This window comes from Salminus brasiliensis, chromosome 1 (assembly GCF_030463535.1).
Source record: "Salminus brasiliensis chromosome 1, fSalBra1.hap2, whole genome shotgun sequence".
Taxonomy (NCBI): Eukaryota; Metazoa; Chordata; class Actinopteri; order Characiformes; family Bryconidae; genus Salminus; species Salminus brasiliensis.
Genome location: NC_132878.1, coordinates 48,709,066 through 48,725,881, shown reverse-complemented (window position 1 = coordinate 48,725,881; position 16,816 = coordinate 48,709,066). Strand labels below are relative to the sequence as shown.

At 42.2% G+C, this 16,816-nt stretch overlaps 2 protein-coding genes across 5 annotated transcripts in view; both read right to left on the bottom strand.

Annotated features, from left to right (window-relative positions):
* The window catches only part of enah (ENAH actin regulator), a 95,474-nt gene extending 86,046 nt beyond the window's left edge, over window positions 1–9,428 (bottom strand). Inside the window, exon 1 of the mRNA XM_072680942.1 lies at window positions 9,069–9,428. Within this exon, the coding sequence (XP_072537043.1) occupies window positions 9,069–9,073 (5 nt within the window). The 5' untranslated portion in view covers window positions 9,074–9,428. The remainder of the gene's footprint in view (window positions 1–9,068) is intronic.
* Window positions 9,429–10,782: 1,354 nt separating this feature from the next.
* Window positions 10,783–16,399, bottom strand: ppil6 (peptidylprolyl isomerase (cyclophilin)-like 6). Of its 4 annotated transcripts, none has more exons than XM_072680996.1 (8): window positions 16,298–16,399; window positions 15,775–15,870; window positions 15,478–15,666; window positions 14,588–14,650; window positions 13,288–13,435; window positions 13,130–13,189; window positions 11,893–12,028; window positions 10,783–11,006 (listed from the first exon to the last, which is right to left on the bottom strand). In XM_072680996.1, the coding sequence occupies exons 1-8, from the start codon at window positions 16,373–16,375 to the stop codon at window positions 10,895–10,897; spliced, it is 882 nt and encodes a 293-aa protein (XP_072537097.1). In that variant the 5' UTR covers window positions 16,376–16,399; the 3' UTR covers window positions 10,783–10,894. The 4 variants fall into 4 exon arrangements, with proteins under 4 accessions (XP_072537097.1, XP_072537105.1, XP_072537109.1 ...); XM_072681004.1 differs by having other exon boundaries at window positions 13,288–13,425; XM_072681008.1 differs by lacking the exon at window positions 13,130–13,189.
* Window positions 16,400–16,816: the final 417 nt, after the last annotated feature.

Sequence of the window (16,816 nt, the reverse complement as noted above, 5' to 3'; positions counted from 1 at the left end):
TGGATTCAAGCGCTTGAACCAACCAACCCTTGTTGGGTTTTAAGAGATACTGGTCCTCCCGAGACAGCGGCCGTGCAAACTCAACTAAATACAATCTGCTGTGATCATGTTATGGCTGTTCGAGCACTGGATATATACACACATACACGCGCATACAGTGACAATTATCCATATCCTCCTTCATGGTGCACAACGCAAGCCCCACACAGTGCCCTTAAGCTTCTTAGCAATGAGCGATCGGGCATTCAATACACAGCCTTGTATTAGTGACAGCAGCCTTAAGGGAGACTTGACTACTGAGCCGCGAGTCCAGCTGCAGGAGCGGCTTCACGCGTTTGGAGGGAAGGAGGCGGGATGGCAGCGGCGCATCCGCCGTTTTCACATCCGCTGCAAAATGAGCGGAGGGAGGCTTGCCAGCGCCCTTGATGGTGCGCACCCACACTCTGATTAAACAGCTTGTCCTTAACGCAGATGCTGCAGAAATGCAGAGAGAGGGGCCTACTTGATGGCTCTGCACAAGACTAACTGTCACACCAACCAAAACGGATATGCGTTTAGCATCGGTTGCCCTAATAGACTTATGCCAAACTGCCTGGTAGCCTTATAAACACTGGCCATCAGTTAAGTGTTAGCGAAATGTCAATACATTTTAATTCTGAAAATTCTAACTATATTAATACTCTTACATAATCAAAATGATCCTTAAAACTATGCATCAGAGACAAGTATAAAAAGTCCACGTTGATTCTTGTGTTCTTTGGGTGTTTAGGCGCTCGGGAGGCGCAGAGGGTGATCAAGGGTCCAACCCTTCACAATGCCACAGCCATCCGTGGCCCAGAGTCTCTCTCTCTGGGTGAGTCAGATGGCCCTCCTGCTCCCACCCAATTACTCAAGGGCATCTGTTTCCTGATGAGGAGTCCTAACCATGAAATTGAACTCAACAGAAATTGAAAATGACTCAAATTGGTGCCAGGATGGAAAAAAATAAAAATAAATAACTGCAAATGGTGAGATCCATTTTTTTTCCAAATGACTGTAGACCTGCCCATTCTTCCATCCCCTTCACAGACTATTCATGTAGCAGAAGCATTAGCACTGGGCTAAGTGTGCCAGGATCAGCAGCATCAGCTCAAAGGGACAAACCACGTTTGCATGGCTGTGGACAGAGGGACGCGTCCAAAATCAGCTGAAGATACCCATGTGCAGCAGTAGCTCGCCAGTCCTGCTGGCATCAACTGAAAAAGGGAGGCGGTTCTTTCAGGGGGCTGGGCGCAAAGCCAAAAATAGGCCTGCTGGCTACTCCGTGAGCTGGTGCGTGTCTGTTGACACATGTATTTCATGCTTGGGAAAAGAAGAATGGCTTGGTGGTGTTTTGACCCATGGAACAGCAACTCATCATTTTTCAGTCCTGGCTGGTAGCTTAACGCGAAAAAAGAGCAAGGGTGGGGTGGGTATCAGAAACCTTTGTCAGAACCACACCTGCAGGGGTTCATATCTTGACGTCATAAGGGATACTGACTCTGTGCCTGCAAATAAGACACCATGAATGAGCAATAGCAATCTCAGAGCCACTGCCAGCATTGCTTCCATTTCGCATCCTTGCAATTTTCCTGTCTGTCAAACCACTCCGACAGGGCTCGACCAAAACAGATCACTGCTGGATAATCCCATTGCAGATTCACGTGCACATCTGTCCCTGCACAGCAGTGGGGCAGCGCAGCAGCAGCACATGGTCGGCCAGCTTTTCTCCCCTCAGGCACTGAGCAGCACTGCTCACGTGACACGAACAAGACATGGTGCTACGAAACTGGAGATTTACTGAATAAAAGGGAGATTAAAGATGCCCTTACACAAGGTGGTACAAACCAACCTTGTCAGCAAACACCTGTCTGTACAGAAAGAAAGTGAAGACAGAAAAAAGTGCTAAATCATTCATGACCGAAATCTAGCACATTGCCAAATACATTTACTATCTTTCCCCCCTGATGCCCCATTACAGTTACCTTAGCAAAAATCAAGGCAAGCAAGTGATGCAGGTATACAGCTTTTTTTTCTTCTTTTTTTTTTTTTTTTTACATAGGCCGGGACATGCCTTCTGCCTTTTCTGTGAAATCAACTCAGACCTAGTGTGTCAAATAACAGACAACAATGTGAAATGCATAAAATTACACTTGAAGATTGCTTGTTTTCATTGGTCTTAATGAGAGCTTGAGATCCATTTATTTTGAAGAAATTTAAACAAGTCTCCAATAAAGATGCAGAAGCTGAAGCAGAGGAAAACTCCATATATCAACATTCATGACTTGTCAGGGCAGATTTAGTCAGGCTGCATTGAGTGAACAATGAGCATTTGCAGCTAGCTTGAGGGATAAGACGACTTTTGGTGATTTGGTGATGTCCTTCCACGGTGAGCATATTGATGAATGTCAAGTAGCTGCCTTCATAATGGAAATGTGTACCTTAAACCTATCTAATGCATTAAAAAGTAAGGTAGCAGCAGTACAATGACTGATCAAACCATTATTGCCTTGGACCATTTTCTCTCGATTTGCCCCCCCACCACTGCAACGCTATTATTTCCCCCTACCACACACACATCCGGTAGTTGAACAGGAACACAAATATGGCAGACTGACTGTATTTATCATAAGATCACAACAGATCGTTACACAGTCTTTGCATCTTTTAAATGCAAAGCACTTCAATTCACTCGCTGGTAAGTCCCACTTTAGGTTAAGCAGGCTAAAGATTCTTCACAATGGGAGCACTTGGCACATTGAGCGTACTTACACTAAATTGTACCCAAATCAAATTATTTGTCAAATTATTTTCAATTATGAATTTGCTTCATTTAAATTTTTTTCAAACAAATAATAATAATAAAAAAGTTTAACAATAACAATACAATAGACATGCCCACGTCTAGCTAGCTTAAAGTATAACCAAGTAGCATTTTATTTAAAAACACCCAAAACAAAACACAGTACCCAGCATTGTACTCATGTAAAATCATGTAAATATCACTCAACCAACTGAAACAGTACATTACATTCTGTGGATGTTTAGGCTCAAAGTCTCTAACATATGATAAGCCACGCTGGTGGTACAATTGGTCCATGTAAAATGAAGGCTTGCTCAGCCTGACTGAAAACAGGTGCCTTTTCCAAAGACTGCAACCATACAGGCATTGAGCAAAGCTAGTGGAAACAACGTAAGACAAAACATATGGCAGCTAACGGTTTGCTTACTCTTCTTGACAACTGGAGGTCCATGGTGTGCAGTCAGCAAGGCGCCAGGAGAAGAGTAATGAGACTGGAGAAAGTTTGTAGAACAGGGCTCTGAGCAAGGGCATTGGATACAGGGGTCATGAACTGCCCCTGACCTGTAGCACTTGGGACGACACAGCCTGGTAAGGTAATCAGAACCTGTCAGCTGGACACACCAGTCTTCATCCCTGCTTCTCTCTTCTCTCTTATCAACAGAGGTAATCTCTCTGTCGAAGACCTTATTGATGAGCTCTAAAAGTCAAAGCACAAAAAAAGCCCAGCAATAGAGAGTGGGGCTGGTACAAGGCTAACCCAGCAGAAGACACCCAAAACTTTAGCAAACAGCTTTCCCTCATGAAAGTTCAGCAACCTCAGGACTACGAAGTCAACCAGAAGATCAGAAAACTACATTTCACCTTGAGAAATGTTACGCAACAGAGACAGACTTTGCGGCAGCAAAGCAAATTACCAAGCTGTAGACAAAGGAACTTCATACTTTTAAGGTCCACCCTCACAAAAAATGCAATGCAGATTAGAGAAAAAGTCTATATGCTCAGCATACACCGGCTTTCTAGCTGCAAGGTTATACAAACTTGAGTGACTGAGTGGGTGTGAAGATAGGCTACAGGTTGTGAGTAGAGACACAAAGAACACAGAATTAAGGTTTAGAAGCGCACTGTTAAAAGTATATGATTCTTGAGGAACTTTTAGAGGTTCTTCAATGTGAAACTGTGGAGGAACCTTCAAGAAAAGGTTTTCAGAAGAAAAAGGTTCCTTGAAGGTTCCTCAAAGCACCTTAAGAGGTTCCTCCACAGTTTCAAACTGAAAGAACAAGCCAAAACCTAGAAGCCTTTTTGGCATTTCAATGAATACATCCAGGTGCTTCCAAACAGATCTGGAAAACGACTACAGAGATGTATCTGTTCAAAGACCCCTCAGTTAAATATCCATTAAATGTAGCAACACACACCTGCAAATCAATGCCATTCCTGAAAGCGGTAGACATTTATCTATTACATGTCTGCTTTACATTAAAGAAACATTCAAAAAGCACAGATATTATGTTAAGTTGACGTTACAGTGTTCAGAGCAGACTCTAAACTGCTCTGTTCCCTTCTTAGAACCTTCTCCACTGTCGCAAGCTGTTAAAGATATTCATTAGCAGCACCTTGAGGACACCAGAGGGTGCTCTGCTAAACTTGATCAGGCTTAAAATAGCTCATACCCGATCCCTTTAATTATGGCAGGATTGGCGCTGATCCCGATCCATTGGTTCAGATTGGGGCATTCCCAGTCAATTACCGCTCAAGCTCTCTACCACAGAGAGAAATGATTTGCTGTGGATGAAAATGAATTGTAAGTACCTGCCATTGCCTTCTTGTGCAACCGAAGCAACAACGTCTTGTGGAACAATGGTCCTTCCAAGACTGGCACAGATACTGGCATTAACTTTGCCACAAAAAATCCTATTTTTGGTGTGCTTTGTTGACCATGGTAGAAACCATTGTTTTGGTGGTTGGGTCAGATTTTCTTTTGTTTGTTTCTTTTTTTTTTTCTATCAGCTAGACTAAAATGAGGGATCGGGGAGTATAACTCCATATGGTTTGCATCATTTTCATTCCTCGCAAATCTGATGGCCTCTAGTGAGACCACTCCTACCAGAATTGAAAGGCCACTGCATAGAAGCATTACAAGCCTTTTGCAGGAAGGCACATGCTCCGTTTAGTTAAGTTTAGAACTGCATCTGGGTTGAAGACCAACTATAACTTCATTTTATTTCCTATGGGGTTTAACATTTACAGTTACAGGCTCAGAGTTACCATCCGTGTGTGCTGCATCTCAACAAAAAAATACTAGAGCTACACTGTTACAGACATGCAGCAACTTTAAGAAACAGCTCAAAGAACCAACACGATTGGTCACTGACCCCAGGTACAGTTGATCAGTCAAGACACAGTCAAATGTCACACTCCGTAAATATGGATGAGTTTCTAAATGGGGCTTGCTCATTTATTTAGAGATGAGGCTGGTGACTTTCCAAGTCCGGTGTCTGTTAATGCAACATTCGCCTAGCATCCCCTGTTCTGAATGAAAGAAGCAAACTTCAGAGACCAAGCATGCTTTTGGCTGATTAATTGCATATAGAAGGGGAGTGATCCATCATATTAATTAGATCATTGCAAAACTATTCCTTTATAGAACATTATTTTAGGTGACTGATGAAATACCAAGAAACTGGCTACTGAAGCAGCCTCCGATGTCCATCTGCTTTATCTACAGAAAACTTCATTCTGGAGATGTTGAACAGAAAAGTGTTGCATGCATGCATGCATGCCCCCCCCCAAAACACACAGCACCCACCTGCAAACCTCTCATTTGAAGTAATGCTCAGCATCCAAAATGTCTAGTCAGAGGGGATTACAGAGCTCATTATGTAAGGTCATTTTTATCCCAAGTCAGTGGTCTCCAGTAATGCATGAATCAGCGATAATCCCGAGAGCACAAACACAGCCCTGATTGCTTTTCTTCTTGGCCAACCGGTTGTGTCTCGAGGAACACGGCCGGTGAGAAGTCAAGGAATAACGTGAGGGGCGCAAGTCTCTGTGGTATTAGAGTCTGAATACAACAAGGTGAAAGATGAGGGAGAAGTTGGAGATCGAATTTCTTCTAGAACAATGCTGAGACCTGCAGAATGGACAGTGAAGAATGATCCTAGGTATTTCCAATTTGTTCAGTGCATTTTATCTGCACTGTTTGAAGAAGTCATGTTCTCAAAAGCCTGCCACAGATGCAGTACGCGGCAGTTCTGCCGATGATGTATGAAGGTGTACATTTAAACTAGCTGTGCATTTAAAACAAAAGCACTTTGAACATCGCCACTGCACATAGGACAACAGAAAGCAGCAGCTGAGTTTCCTGGCACCCACAGACTACAGCACTGGAGAAAAGTGTCTTGTACCAGCACATACTTTCCCCATCTTGTACTTTCCACCATTAAAAGCCTTCCCGTGGTGTTCTAATTGATGAACACATGGTGCGAATGACAAAATGTGTAGTGGAGGGGCTGCGTTTCCAAAAAGCATGGCTGCTGAAAGAACATCACACAAAGATATTACGCTTCTCATTAAACCATTCGGATCATTTTTCATCATGACACAATAATCACAGGCAAAGAAGAGAGCGGCGAACTTCCCTTATCTCAGCTGTATTAAAAAAGGGTAACAGTTGCAATACTTATTCAAAAAAAAAAAAAAGTTAATCATATAAAAAAATGTAACTGATACAATCCTATGTAGCTATGCGCACACATATGCACTGAAAAGACTGGACATATTGTAAATTCTAGGGGTTGCAATCCTTGGGGCTTCAGTGCAGCGATATGCAGTATCCAGCTGCATAAGCAAAGTAGTAGTCTTAAGTGTAGGAGCAGAGCCCAAGATATGTTCAAGCTAATCCAGGTAGGCCACATTTCTGTGCTAGCCAGACTTACTTGGTTATTGCACATTTGGTCAAGTGCTTCTTCAGTTTACTGAATGCCTTTCCTGTTCCCTCCCCTCTTGAGCAAAGTGAAGTGTTTGTCCTTGTGTCCTCAGAGAGAGAAAGTTTGAGAAAGACTCTTATATCCAGCTCAGTTGAGAAATTCAGCAGAGGTACTTTAAAAAGTCAGCACTGGCCTTTAAGGAAGCAGAGATGGGATTTCACTCGTTTTAATGGGTATGGGCTAGCGGTGACCAATCAAAAGCTTTATAGTGCCCATAGGTTAGTGTTTCAGCTTTGCACGACAACGGAGGAGTTGGTTGGTTGTACTCAAACACTCTTGGTCTTGGTTGTACCCAAGGCTTACACTCGGGGACTGTTCCACAAGTGAGAGAGTATTTAAAGATACGTGCAAAAGATTTTTAATAAAAACACTTTAGGCCGCTCTGCTGTGGTCAGTGGAGCTTTATTGTCCAATGTGCACCTTCAGCTAAACAAAAAGCTATTGCGTGTGCCCTGCCCCACCCAAATGTCTTTACACACCCCTGTAGTGTGCCAGTATCACATTGTAGCACATATAAATAGAATGAAAACATGTCCCAAAAAGTAAACCACCATGCCATCTTTGCTAAACTAAGACTTGACGTTCTTCAGAAATGTGAGCTAGCAAAGTTGGCCTTCTGAGCAGAACCCAGTGAACCCTACAGGCTCAAAAATATCGCAGACAGCGCTCATTAATAGGCTTACTGGCACATGTTGCTATATTATAGCTCTGAAAGGGGGTGTGCGTAGTGCTGAACGTTCGTTTTACTTAGTAGGCCAGCGGCCCAGCTGTCTCATCGGTCAGACGAAGGTGTCGCTGGACAGTCGGTACATCAGTTCCACTTTCATTAAGGAAAAACTGAAAGACTAGAATTGTTAAGGCACTTCTCACCATGTTACAATAAACTGCATGCTAATGAGGCCAAAAAGGTACAAGAGGCCGAGTTAGCAGAGCCATTCACTGCATCGGCCATTGGAACCTCCAGTAAACTGCTGATCGTGCATCCTGACGAAAAGTTCATCAGCTCCTGTTTTACACACACACACACACACACACACACACACACACACACACACATTTGGGTCTTCCAGCCTTTGGTGTGGTGATTCACAGCCTCGAATCACCCCGTGAACACTTCCACAGTCAGCAGTCACACACTTCTGACAGCTCCAAACAAATGGCAGAAGAAGAAAAGCGAGCAGCCCGGCCTTTACAACAACACAATCCACACCTGCTGCAACTAGGAAATACCCCCCTCCTCTACCTCCACCTCCACCTCCTCAACTCACACTACTCACACTCAGCCTTTTCCCTGCTTCAAATGAAAGGAACAGACCAGACCAGACCACCTCTGACAGGCAACCAGCATTCCCCTACATCTGATGTGCTTCATGGTAAATGTAAGGCTTGCATGAGGGGGAATATTAGGGGAACACATGCAGAGCATCACAGAAGACCCAAAGACACCTCATCCAACAAAGACACCTCGACCTTACTCTTAGTTAAGCCCAGAATCTTCTTGCTGAGGGGTGCCAACAGCTGGCCTCGTTTTGGGGGTTTAGAAGGGGTGGGATTTGGTCTGTGCCTGCAAATTTTCCTTCTACCCACTGTGTCTATCCGAGGAGCGGAGCCAGAGGACGCCCCATCCAGGCATGACCAAATTCCCTTCTTAGGGAAGGAATCACATCAGCTGCTCGCGTTCCAACTTTTGATCAGTTGGTGGCCAAGCGGAACTGGGAGGTCGGGGAAATGTTATGATAAATAATAAATATAAATAATGATACAATATTTATACAAATAATAATAATAATTTTAAAAAGACGTCTGCAGTGCAACAACTGGCACCAAGCAAGCCTCCCACTGAGATGCCTGCCTGCTCAGATGGGGGTGTTGTGAACAGGAGAGAGAAAACACTGGTGCAAGACATCTCCACTCTTCAAAATAGCCCTGTCTCCTCGGCGGGCGTTTTATCTGAAACGTCTTGAAGTGAGCTTGGATCATTTGCATGCATCACATCGCCGCTATGCGTCTGCAGCCCACTGTGGCAACGACGGCCGACTGCCGTGTCGATGGAGGAAAGTAATGGAGAGGGGAGTTGTTCGAGGAGACGCCGTCGACAGCAGGGATATGCAGAGACGCTGCTGCTGCTGCTGCTCCTGCCTCTACATTTCAGAAAAACGCTGCAGCCCAGGCTACACAACCCTCCTCACTGAATGTTTGATTGACTGGCTGACTGGCTGACTGGCTTACAAACATCTCCAGGATAAACATCCCTTACTTACCTCATGGTGGCTCCCGCTGTAATTGTTCACAGTCGGATAACGAAGTTGTGGAGTTCAGGGAAAGTTTTGCACTTGACCACGACCACCACCAACACCACCACCACAAAGAATACCAACGCCGCAGAGCCGGAGAGGGAGGATATCCAACAAAGTAAAAAAAAATAAAAAAAAACAAAAATGAAAAAAAAATTTAAAAAAAGACCCCGCTCTACATTATCTACCGCAAGCCGTGGCAGGCGACTGAAGAAAAAGATAGAAGTACGAGGAAACGCTTTGTCGTTTAAGTGCAACGGCTCGTCTCTCAGTTGCTAATAGCGGCAGCGTGCCGCTGGGATCTCCCTCCTACGGCTCCACGACTGACGCAGGCCTTTTCCCAACTACGTGACTCACGTAAGAGACGCAAAGCCACCATGACCACGCCCCCAACAGTAATGCCCATACATTCCTGTTCACCGTGACCACACCCCCACGCACTATAGCCACGCCTCCAAGCAAATATGGCAATAAAAGCCGAGCCCGCCCCCTCCCTCCCTCCACACACGGAGGAGTGAGGACTGGACACGGCGTAGCGGAATAACGCCACGATGTGGACATGATGCTGCAGACATTCATTACATCTAACATAGTTTACATCTTAATCATAACATTATGCACATATTTATCTGGCTCAGAAGTTAATATTACTACATAACAGTAGTTCACATATCCAATCTGAAAACATTATTTAAATTTTATTGTTTGGATTTTATATATAAATATGTATATATGTTTATTGTTTTCTATATATCGCTGCTGTCCAGTGAAAACCATGTAGCTTCATTTTTGTCCGTTTTTAGTTTGGTCCATGATTTGAACCCTGTAGCTTAGGTGTAATACTTGCACTAGCATGGACCCAAAGTAAGGAAGATTACTACAGCCTGTAGTAGGCTACTGTAGAGTGTGCATTAATAAAGAGGGCTTTATCTACACTGCTAAGAAGAGTCCAAAGGGATGTGCTGGTGGCAAGTGAGGGTAAAGGTAAAGGTGCACGTATTTGTCACTGTACTATGTACAGCGAAATGTGTCCTCCAGATGTTACCCATCTGTGGTAGTGAACACACACACACACACACACAAATACTAGTGAACTAGGGGCAGTGAGCACACACACACAGAGCGGTAGGCAGCCAACTCTAGCACCCGGGGAGCAGAGAGGGTGAAGGGCCTTGCTCAAGGGCCCAACAGTGGCCCAGGTATCGAACCCACAACACACAGGTGGCTAAATCTTGTGACTGGAGTTTCACAAAATGCAGGCTGTTAAATAACAGCATTAGCAGTATTCTTTTTCACACCTCCTCTTTGACGTGTAAATTCCTATTCTGCCATCTGCAGGCAGTTGTCAGAATAATCAGTGCTGGTCAATATAGTGTAGATGCACTGAACTGCAAAGTCCTTTAGCATGCAAATATGAATTAACTGAAGCTTGGAAAGAGGAATATGCCCGAAGCTCATCCTTCCAAAAAAAGGCCCTACAAAATTTCACTACCCTGTTTGTGAATGCAGCTTTCACAGCCCACTATCAACCCGTCTCTTCCTTCTTTAACTCTTTTACTTCGTCACATCTCTTAACTGCAATTATCAGTCAGAATCATGGCACATTTTGTGTGTTTTTTTTCCAAGGATGCCCAAACATTTGCATAGGAAGATACATGTGGAGACATTATGAGCAACAGTATTTGAAAATGCAGAGTCTATTTTATTTATGAAAACTATTTATAAAGTACAAAACAGCAAATGTTTCATTCTTATTACATTTTTTAAAGGACGTTCTGAAGCATGATGGCTAGTCAAGGATCAAGCAACCCACATGCCGCTATCCTGCAGTCCTGTTTGGGCCTTTCGTTATAAGTGGGCACTTCTTCCAGTCTCCGAAGGACGTCTGTGCCTTCAACAACTTGCCTAAAGGAGAAAGGAAAGTGTAAAATGGGGCAATCAAAAGCTACATTTCTTTACATAAAGCTACATAATGCTATACATTGTTTTGAAATCTTGGGTATTTTTTAACATAGGAATTACAATAAACCTTGTAGTGTAGAAAACACTTTATTCTTTCATATGATCCGTGATATACTTTATTCTTTCATATGATCCAACCAACCAACTCCAAAATCTATGGTGAATCATTGAGATAAAAATATAATTAGAAAGTTAATCTGCTAACACTGCCTGGTAGCAACCAAAATAAATAACACTGTATAAATGAATGTTCATTTCTTTTGATTTCACTGTTTTTTAGGTTAGCATTTTGTCAGAGTGAATGAGTTCAGATCTTAATAAAATTAAAACTAAAATAATGCTAAACAAAGAGAACACAGACAATAAACACCAGTAATGATATGGTCAGGACTCTACATCATAATATGTACCCAATAATTACATAATAATACCTCTCTCACACTTCATTATCCTCATCCATTTTGTTTAATAAATTAAATAACACTGTAAAAAAGTAACTGACAGTAAGACACTGTGTTTATAATCTAAAATAATTCACTGTGAAAAAAATGAATAGAGAAAATCATGTGAACATTCAACCCACCATTTAAGTTGAAATGTACAGTCAGGTGTTTTGGTGAGGACAGCATTGGTTTTAGCATGTGTGTGTTTATTAGTTATTAGTTAATTAGTGTCCCAACATTATTTTTTTGCAAAACAGGGGGATAAGTGAAAGCTTTACTGCAGCCCACTGTCCCCTACCCCTGATCCAGTAAGGTTAGAGAAATGTGATAGTGATCATTTAAGAGTTCACATAAAGCCATAAAGACAACATTTTTGAAACACCTACCCAAATGCCACATAATTTCTATCCATCCATAGGGCTGGCTGTAGTGTGATGTAAAACTGGGAACCGTTACTATGGGGACCTTGGTTGGCCATTCCCAAGATACCTCGCTTGTTGTGAGATACAGCAAAACTCTCGTCTGGGAATAAAATCAGACGGTGAGACAACAGGTGAGAAGTAAAGAGAAGTACATAATAAAAGAGATCTGGGGAACAGAAAGTCATTCTAAAGGATAAAAAGGTCCAGTAAAATATCAGAGGGAGACAAAAGCTACCTCTGACAGCTTAAATGGCCAAGAGAACAGACAGCATGGTCAAATCAAATCAAATTTGAGTTGCTACTCTAAAGAAGTCTTGATCACTGAGACTGAGATTAGACAGAGGGATTACAATCTTGCAGGAGAATCTAATGGTACAGGTGGGATTGATATTGATGGTTAGAAAGAGATTAGATAGACAAGAGGCAGCATGATTGTTGAGAACTATGTATGGATATGGTGTTATAAAGGGAGCCAGTGAAGATTATGAAGTTAAAATATAGGGCCACGATCAAGCATTAGTAAGAGGGCAGGTAGCTAAATTCTAAACGAATGTTTATGGAGGAGTTTAGAGCCAAACATAACAAGGAAGAAGGTGCAAAAGTCCAGGCATTTTGTGCCTAATACTTCCGGGTTCTATGACCCTAAACAAGAAGAAGCAGATAAAAAGATGGATTGTTGTTAGCCAGGGTGACTCTGGAAAATGCAATGGGTCTAGGTAAATGGTATAAATTGTTTAATTTGGCCATAAGTAAGTATAAAAAGTAATGGACCTTGGACTGAGCCTTGAGGAATACCCTGTGTGCTAGCAGTGTATGAATATCCACTGGCAGTAAACAATTGTATTCTATGTCAGTCAAATTGTAACTGGACCCGTCCAATCCACTATAGTGCAGATTATACCTAGCTTTGAACAAGGTTTACAGATGCAACTAATATGTGTTTGAGGGTGTTGACTAATTGCATAAATCTGAGCCACTCTGCAAGTTTTAGGGGGATAGCATTTGAGCCAAATCTGTATATATGATTATATTTCAACTCTGATAAAATTGTGTGCCAACTGCACCAAATACACATGTTTCAGACACGTCTTCTTGATAAACATTTTTAATTACCAGGAGGAACCAAGGCCCCAGTCCCAACCTAGCCCCTATTCAAAAATCACTAGTAATGCCTTTGGCTGTATGGATATTAAACCTGTACCTTCAAATGTCGGACCATAGATGGATTCTCCACCATTGCCTTTCCCTGGTGGAGTAATATCTGTAATATATATATATATATATTAAAAATTAGGATGTTATGTGTCGAGTATATGTATTAAGTGTATGTGTCAGTGTGTTTGTGCTAAAGAACAGTACCTCCTCCCTGCAACCAGCCATTAGGCACCACTCTGTGGAACAAGGAGTTCTTGTAGCTGAGCATGAGCTGGTTCTGGGACATGCCTGCCTCTCCAGTACACAGAGCTTTAAAGTTTTTACACGTCTTTGGACACAGATCTGAAAAGAGCTAGAGAAAATGCACCCTTTAGTAACACACATCTGGAATCCCTTTTTTGTGATTCGAAAGTCAGAGAACAGTAAATTTCTGGCAAAAAAAAGTACAAAGAAAAGGTTCTGAGTGCTGCTCATACAGAACCATTCAAAATATCTCAGTAAATCAATCAATTGCAGTAATCCACTTCTAAAACCCACATTTCGCATGTGGCCTCCTCTCACAGAGGCTAATGGTTCAAGGTCAAAGATTTTTTTTTTTATACAAAATATGGCCAATCGTATGTGGACAACTAACCATCACATCTATATGAGCTTGTGGGACATCCTATTGCAAAACCAGGGTCATTAATATGAAGTTGGCCCCTACTTTGTTTTTGGCCTCCACTTTTCGCCAAAGGTTTTTCTAAAAGATTTTGCAATACGTCTGCGTGATTATTCTGTTGTAAGATCACACACTGATGTTGCAATTAGATTCCAACTCATCCCAAAGCTGTTGTCAAAGTCAAAGGGATTAAGGTCATGGTTAAAGTCAGGGATTGGTGCAGGTCATTGGAATTCTTCCGTATCAAATTTCTCAAATCACAGCTGAGACTAATTGGATCCCTGTTTGTGTTTAAAGGCACTATTGAGTACATTAGCCATTTTTCTCTTAGTGTCTGAATTGTATAGTGGAATTCCACAATGATTCTAAATCATTCTACAATCTCCCACAATTCATGTGTAATTTCTAATGAACATTGTAGGTCACTACATCTGCTGAATGTGGACCTCCTAAGAGCATGAGTGAGTCTGTCGTTACTACATAATGGACGTTACTTTAACGGCAGCCACTGAGAGCTTCAAAGAACTTTAGGATAAATGGATGAAAGTCATCATAATAACCTCAGCTTCCAATCAAAGAACCAAAATGTCTGAGGTGGTTCTACCATTATAAAAAATGCTGTCATTAAAGCAGAAAAGGGAACTTGCCCCAATTCTCACTGCCATGCCGATAATATAATGTGTCATGACAAATGATGTACCAAATTAGAAAAGAATGCAAAATAAATATTTGTCTTTTTGGACCCCACTGTAAACGACAATCAACTAACTGTGGTGAAAATCAGGCAAGCACATACCCTTTGCAGAATGCAGAATTAAGGGTAGTGTGAGAGAGTGAGCTCACCTCAAACAGCAATCGACCAGCTGCCTCCCCTCCAATCTCAACATCCATGTACACAAATACATGCTACAGAGAGAGAGAATTCAAGCATTAGGGCTGATGCTGATATATATGTGGATATGTGTCACATTCGAATACACTACCATTCAAACGTTTTAAATCACTGGTAACATTTAATAGCAATATCTTGCATTTTACATACTATTTATCAAAAGCTATTTTTAGATGGTTTATTCAATAGTTCAAGTATTCTGTAAAGCTACTCTGCAACAACAGCAATTGTTAAACAACACGCTATACCAAAAACATTTGATTTGCGCAGCTTAAGTGGTTCCAACCTCCATGCATTTGCTGGGTGGTTGATATGGTATACTAGGTGGTTGCGATAGGGTTGCTTGGTAGTTCCTATAGTGATGCTAGGTTGTTGCCATGGTTTTGATAGATTGTTGTTATGGTGTTATGGTGTTGCTGTTGTTATGGCATCTCAGATGGTTGGTATGGTGTCTCAAACGGTTGCTGGTGTGTTGCCAAGTGGTTGGTGTGGTACACCATGTGTTTGGTTGGGCATTATAAGTATATCAGTATCATCATGAAATAACAGTTCTGTACCCTATTTATTCCTAAGTGAGAAAATGCCACATAATCAGTTCTGCATGTCCATGGCTGTGTGCAATCCTGAATCACACAATCAGACCAAAATGTTCAAGTAATATCAACTTGCTTGTCACTATTGTTGCTAGGTTGTTGCTATGGTATTCCTAGAAGGCTGCTATGGCTTTGGAATGCGTAGCCATTCTAAAAAGAGCCTCTCACAGTCTTTATGAATGATCTACATATCTGTTTATTATGCAAAATCACACCAAAACGGTTCACATGTTCACGACTGTACTTGCCCCAGTGCTGAGCAGTTGCTGGCGGCAGTATTCTTCAGTCATGGCGGCATAAAGTGCTTGTGGGCGGTAGAAAGTGAACTGCCACTGTCTCTCTGCCCACCTGGACAGCTCCTTCTCATCCCCGATCAACTGACCATTCACGAAACACATGAGACTCCCTCTGTACTGCCACACCTCTCCTTTCAGCGCCTGGAGACAAATCGAGTCAGCTCACTAAGCAGCGCTTTCAGCGTCCTGTATACAGGTCGACATAACTGAGCTTTAGATGATCCAGCAGACTAGCGATAACGTACCTACCTGCTTTTTATCTGATAGATACATATTCCAGTCCAACTCGAGCAACGGCCGAATGATGGGATCAACAAACGAGGCAGGGAATTTTTGTTTCAGCCCCTGAAAAAGAGACGGAGATAGATTAGCTAGTGCTAGCATCGGTGACTTAGTGACTCTTCTGAGAGGTTTGCCACTACAGCCAAACTGTGGCCAGCTGTAGATATAACTATGCACCTAGATGTAGCACTAGCTATAACTAGGACATGGGTCGAGGACGTTATTCAGTAGTAGCAATATAAATTATTTAAATAATTAATATAATAATAATAAAATACATTTAAAGATAATAATAATAACAATACGAGTATTAATAATAATAATAATAATATACTCTTTTAAAGTTAGCACTACCTATAACAGCTAACCACCTAATAACGGCTAAAGTAAACAGGCGGCAACTACGTTAGCTAGCTAACTGTTAAACAGTTCTCTGGATACGACACCAGACAGATATTCCTAATAAGTGGGCGCCCGAGTGGTTCATTACCTCTGCGATGCTTTTAGCGACTTGAAAGTGGTGCATTTTCATCAAACCAACAATTTCCAAACGTACTTCAGGAGCCATTTCTCCACAGCTGCGCTTCCACCATCGAGAGGCTAAGCGTGGGGTTGCTATGGTAACCGCTTCAGTCGGCGCGCCAACATGACGTTCACGCGCCTTCGGTTTGAGCACGGAGAGCGGTTTCACACCCGAGCTACGTACAAAAAAAACCCGATTTTATTGACGTATTTAGGCATTTCAATCTCTAAATTTCATGTTAGTCACAAATTCGGTAGCTGCCTTTGTTTTTTTCCCTCACGTCTCCATACCGGATCAGGACATTCTAGTTTATTTTCATCCAAGCCGCTAGCTGGGAGATCCCGCTTGGGGAAATGTTGTATTTAGAGCGGCTGCAAGCTTTTCTGGACATCTCTATAAGACCTAAACGTTGTTTACGGCTTAGATTTAGTAGCTAAACATCAATCAGCCATATCATTCATACCATTACATTTCTAGCTAATGGTA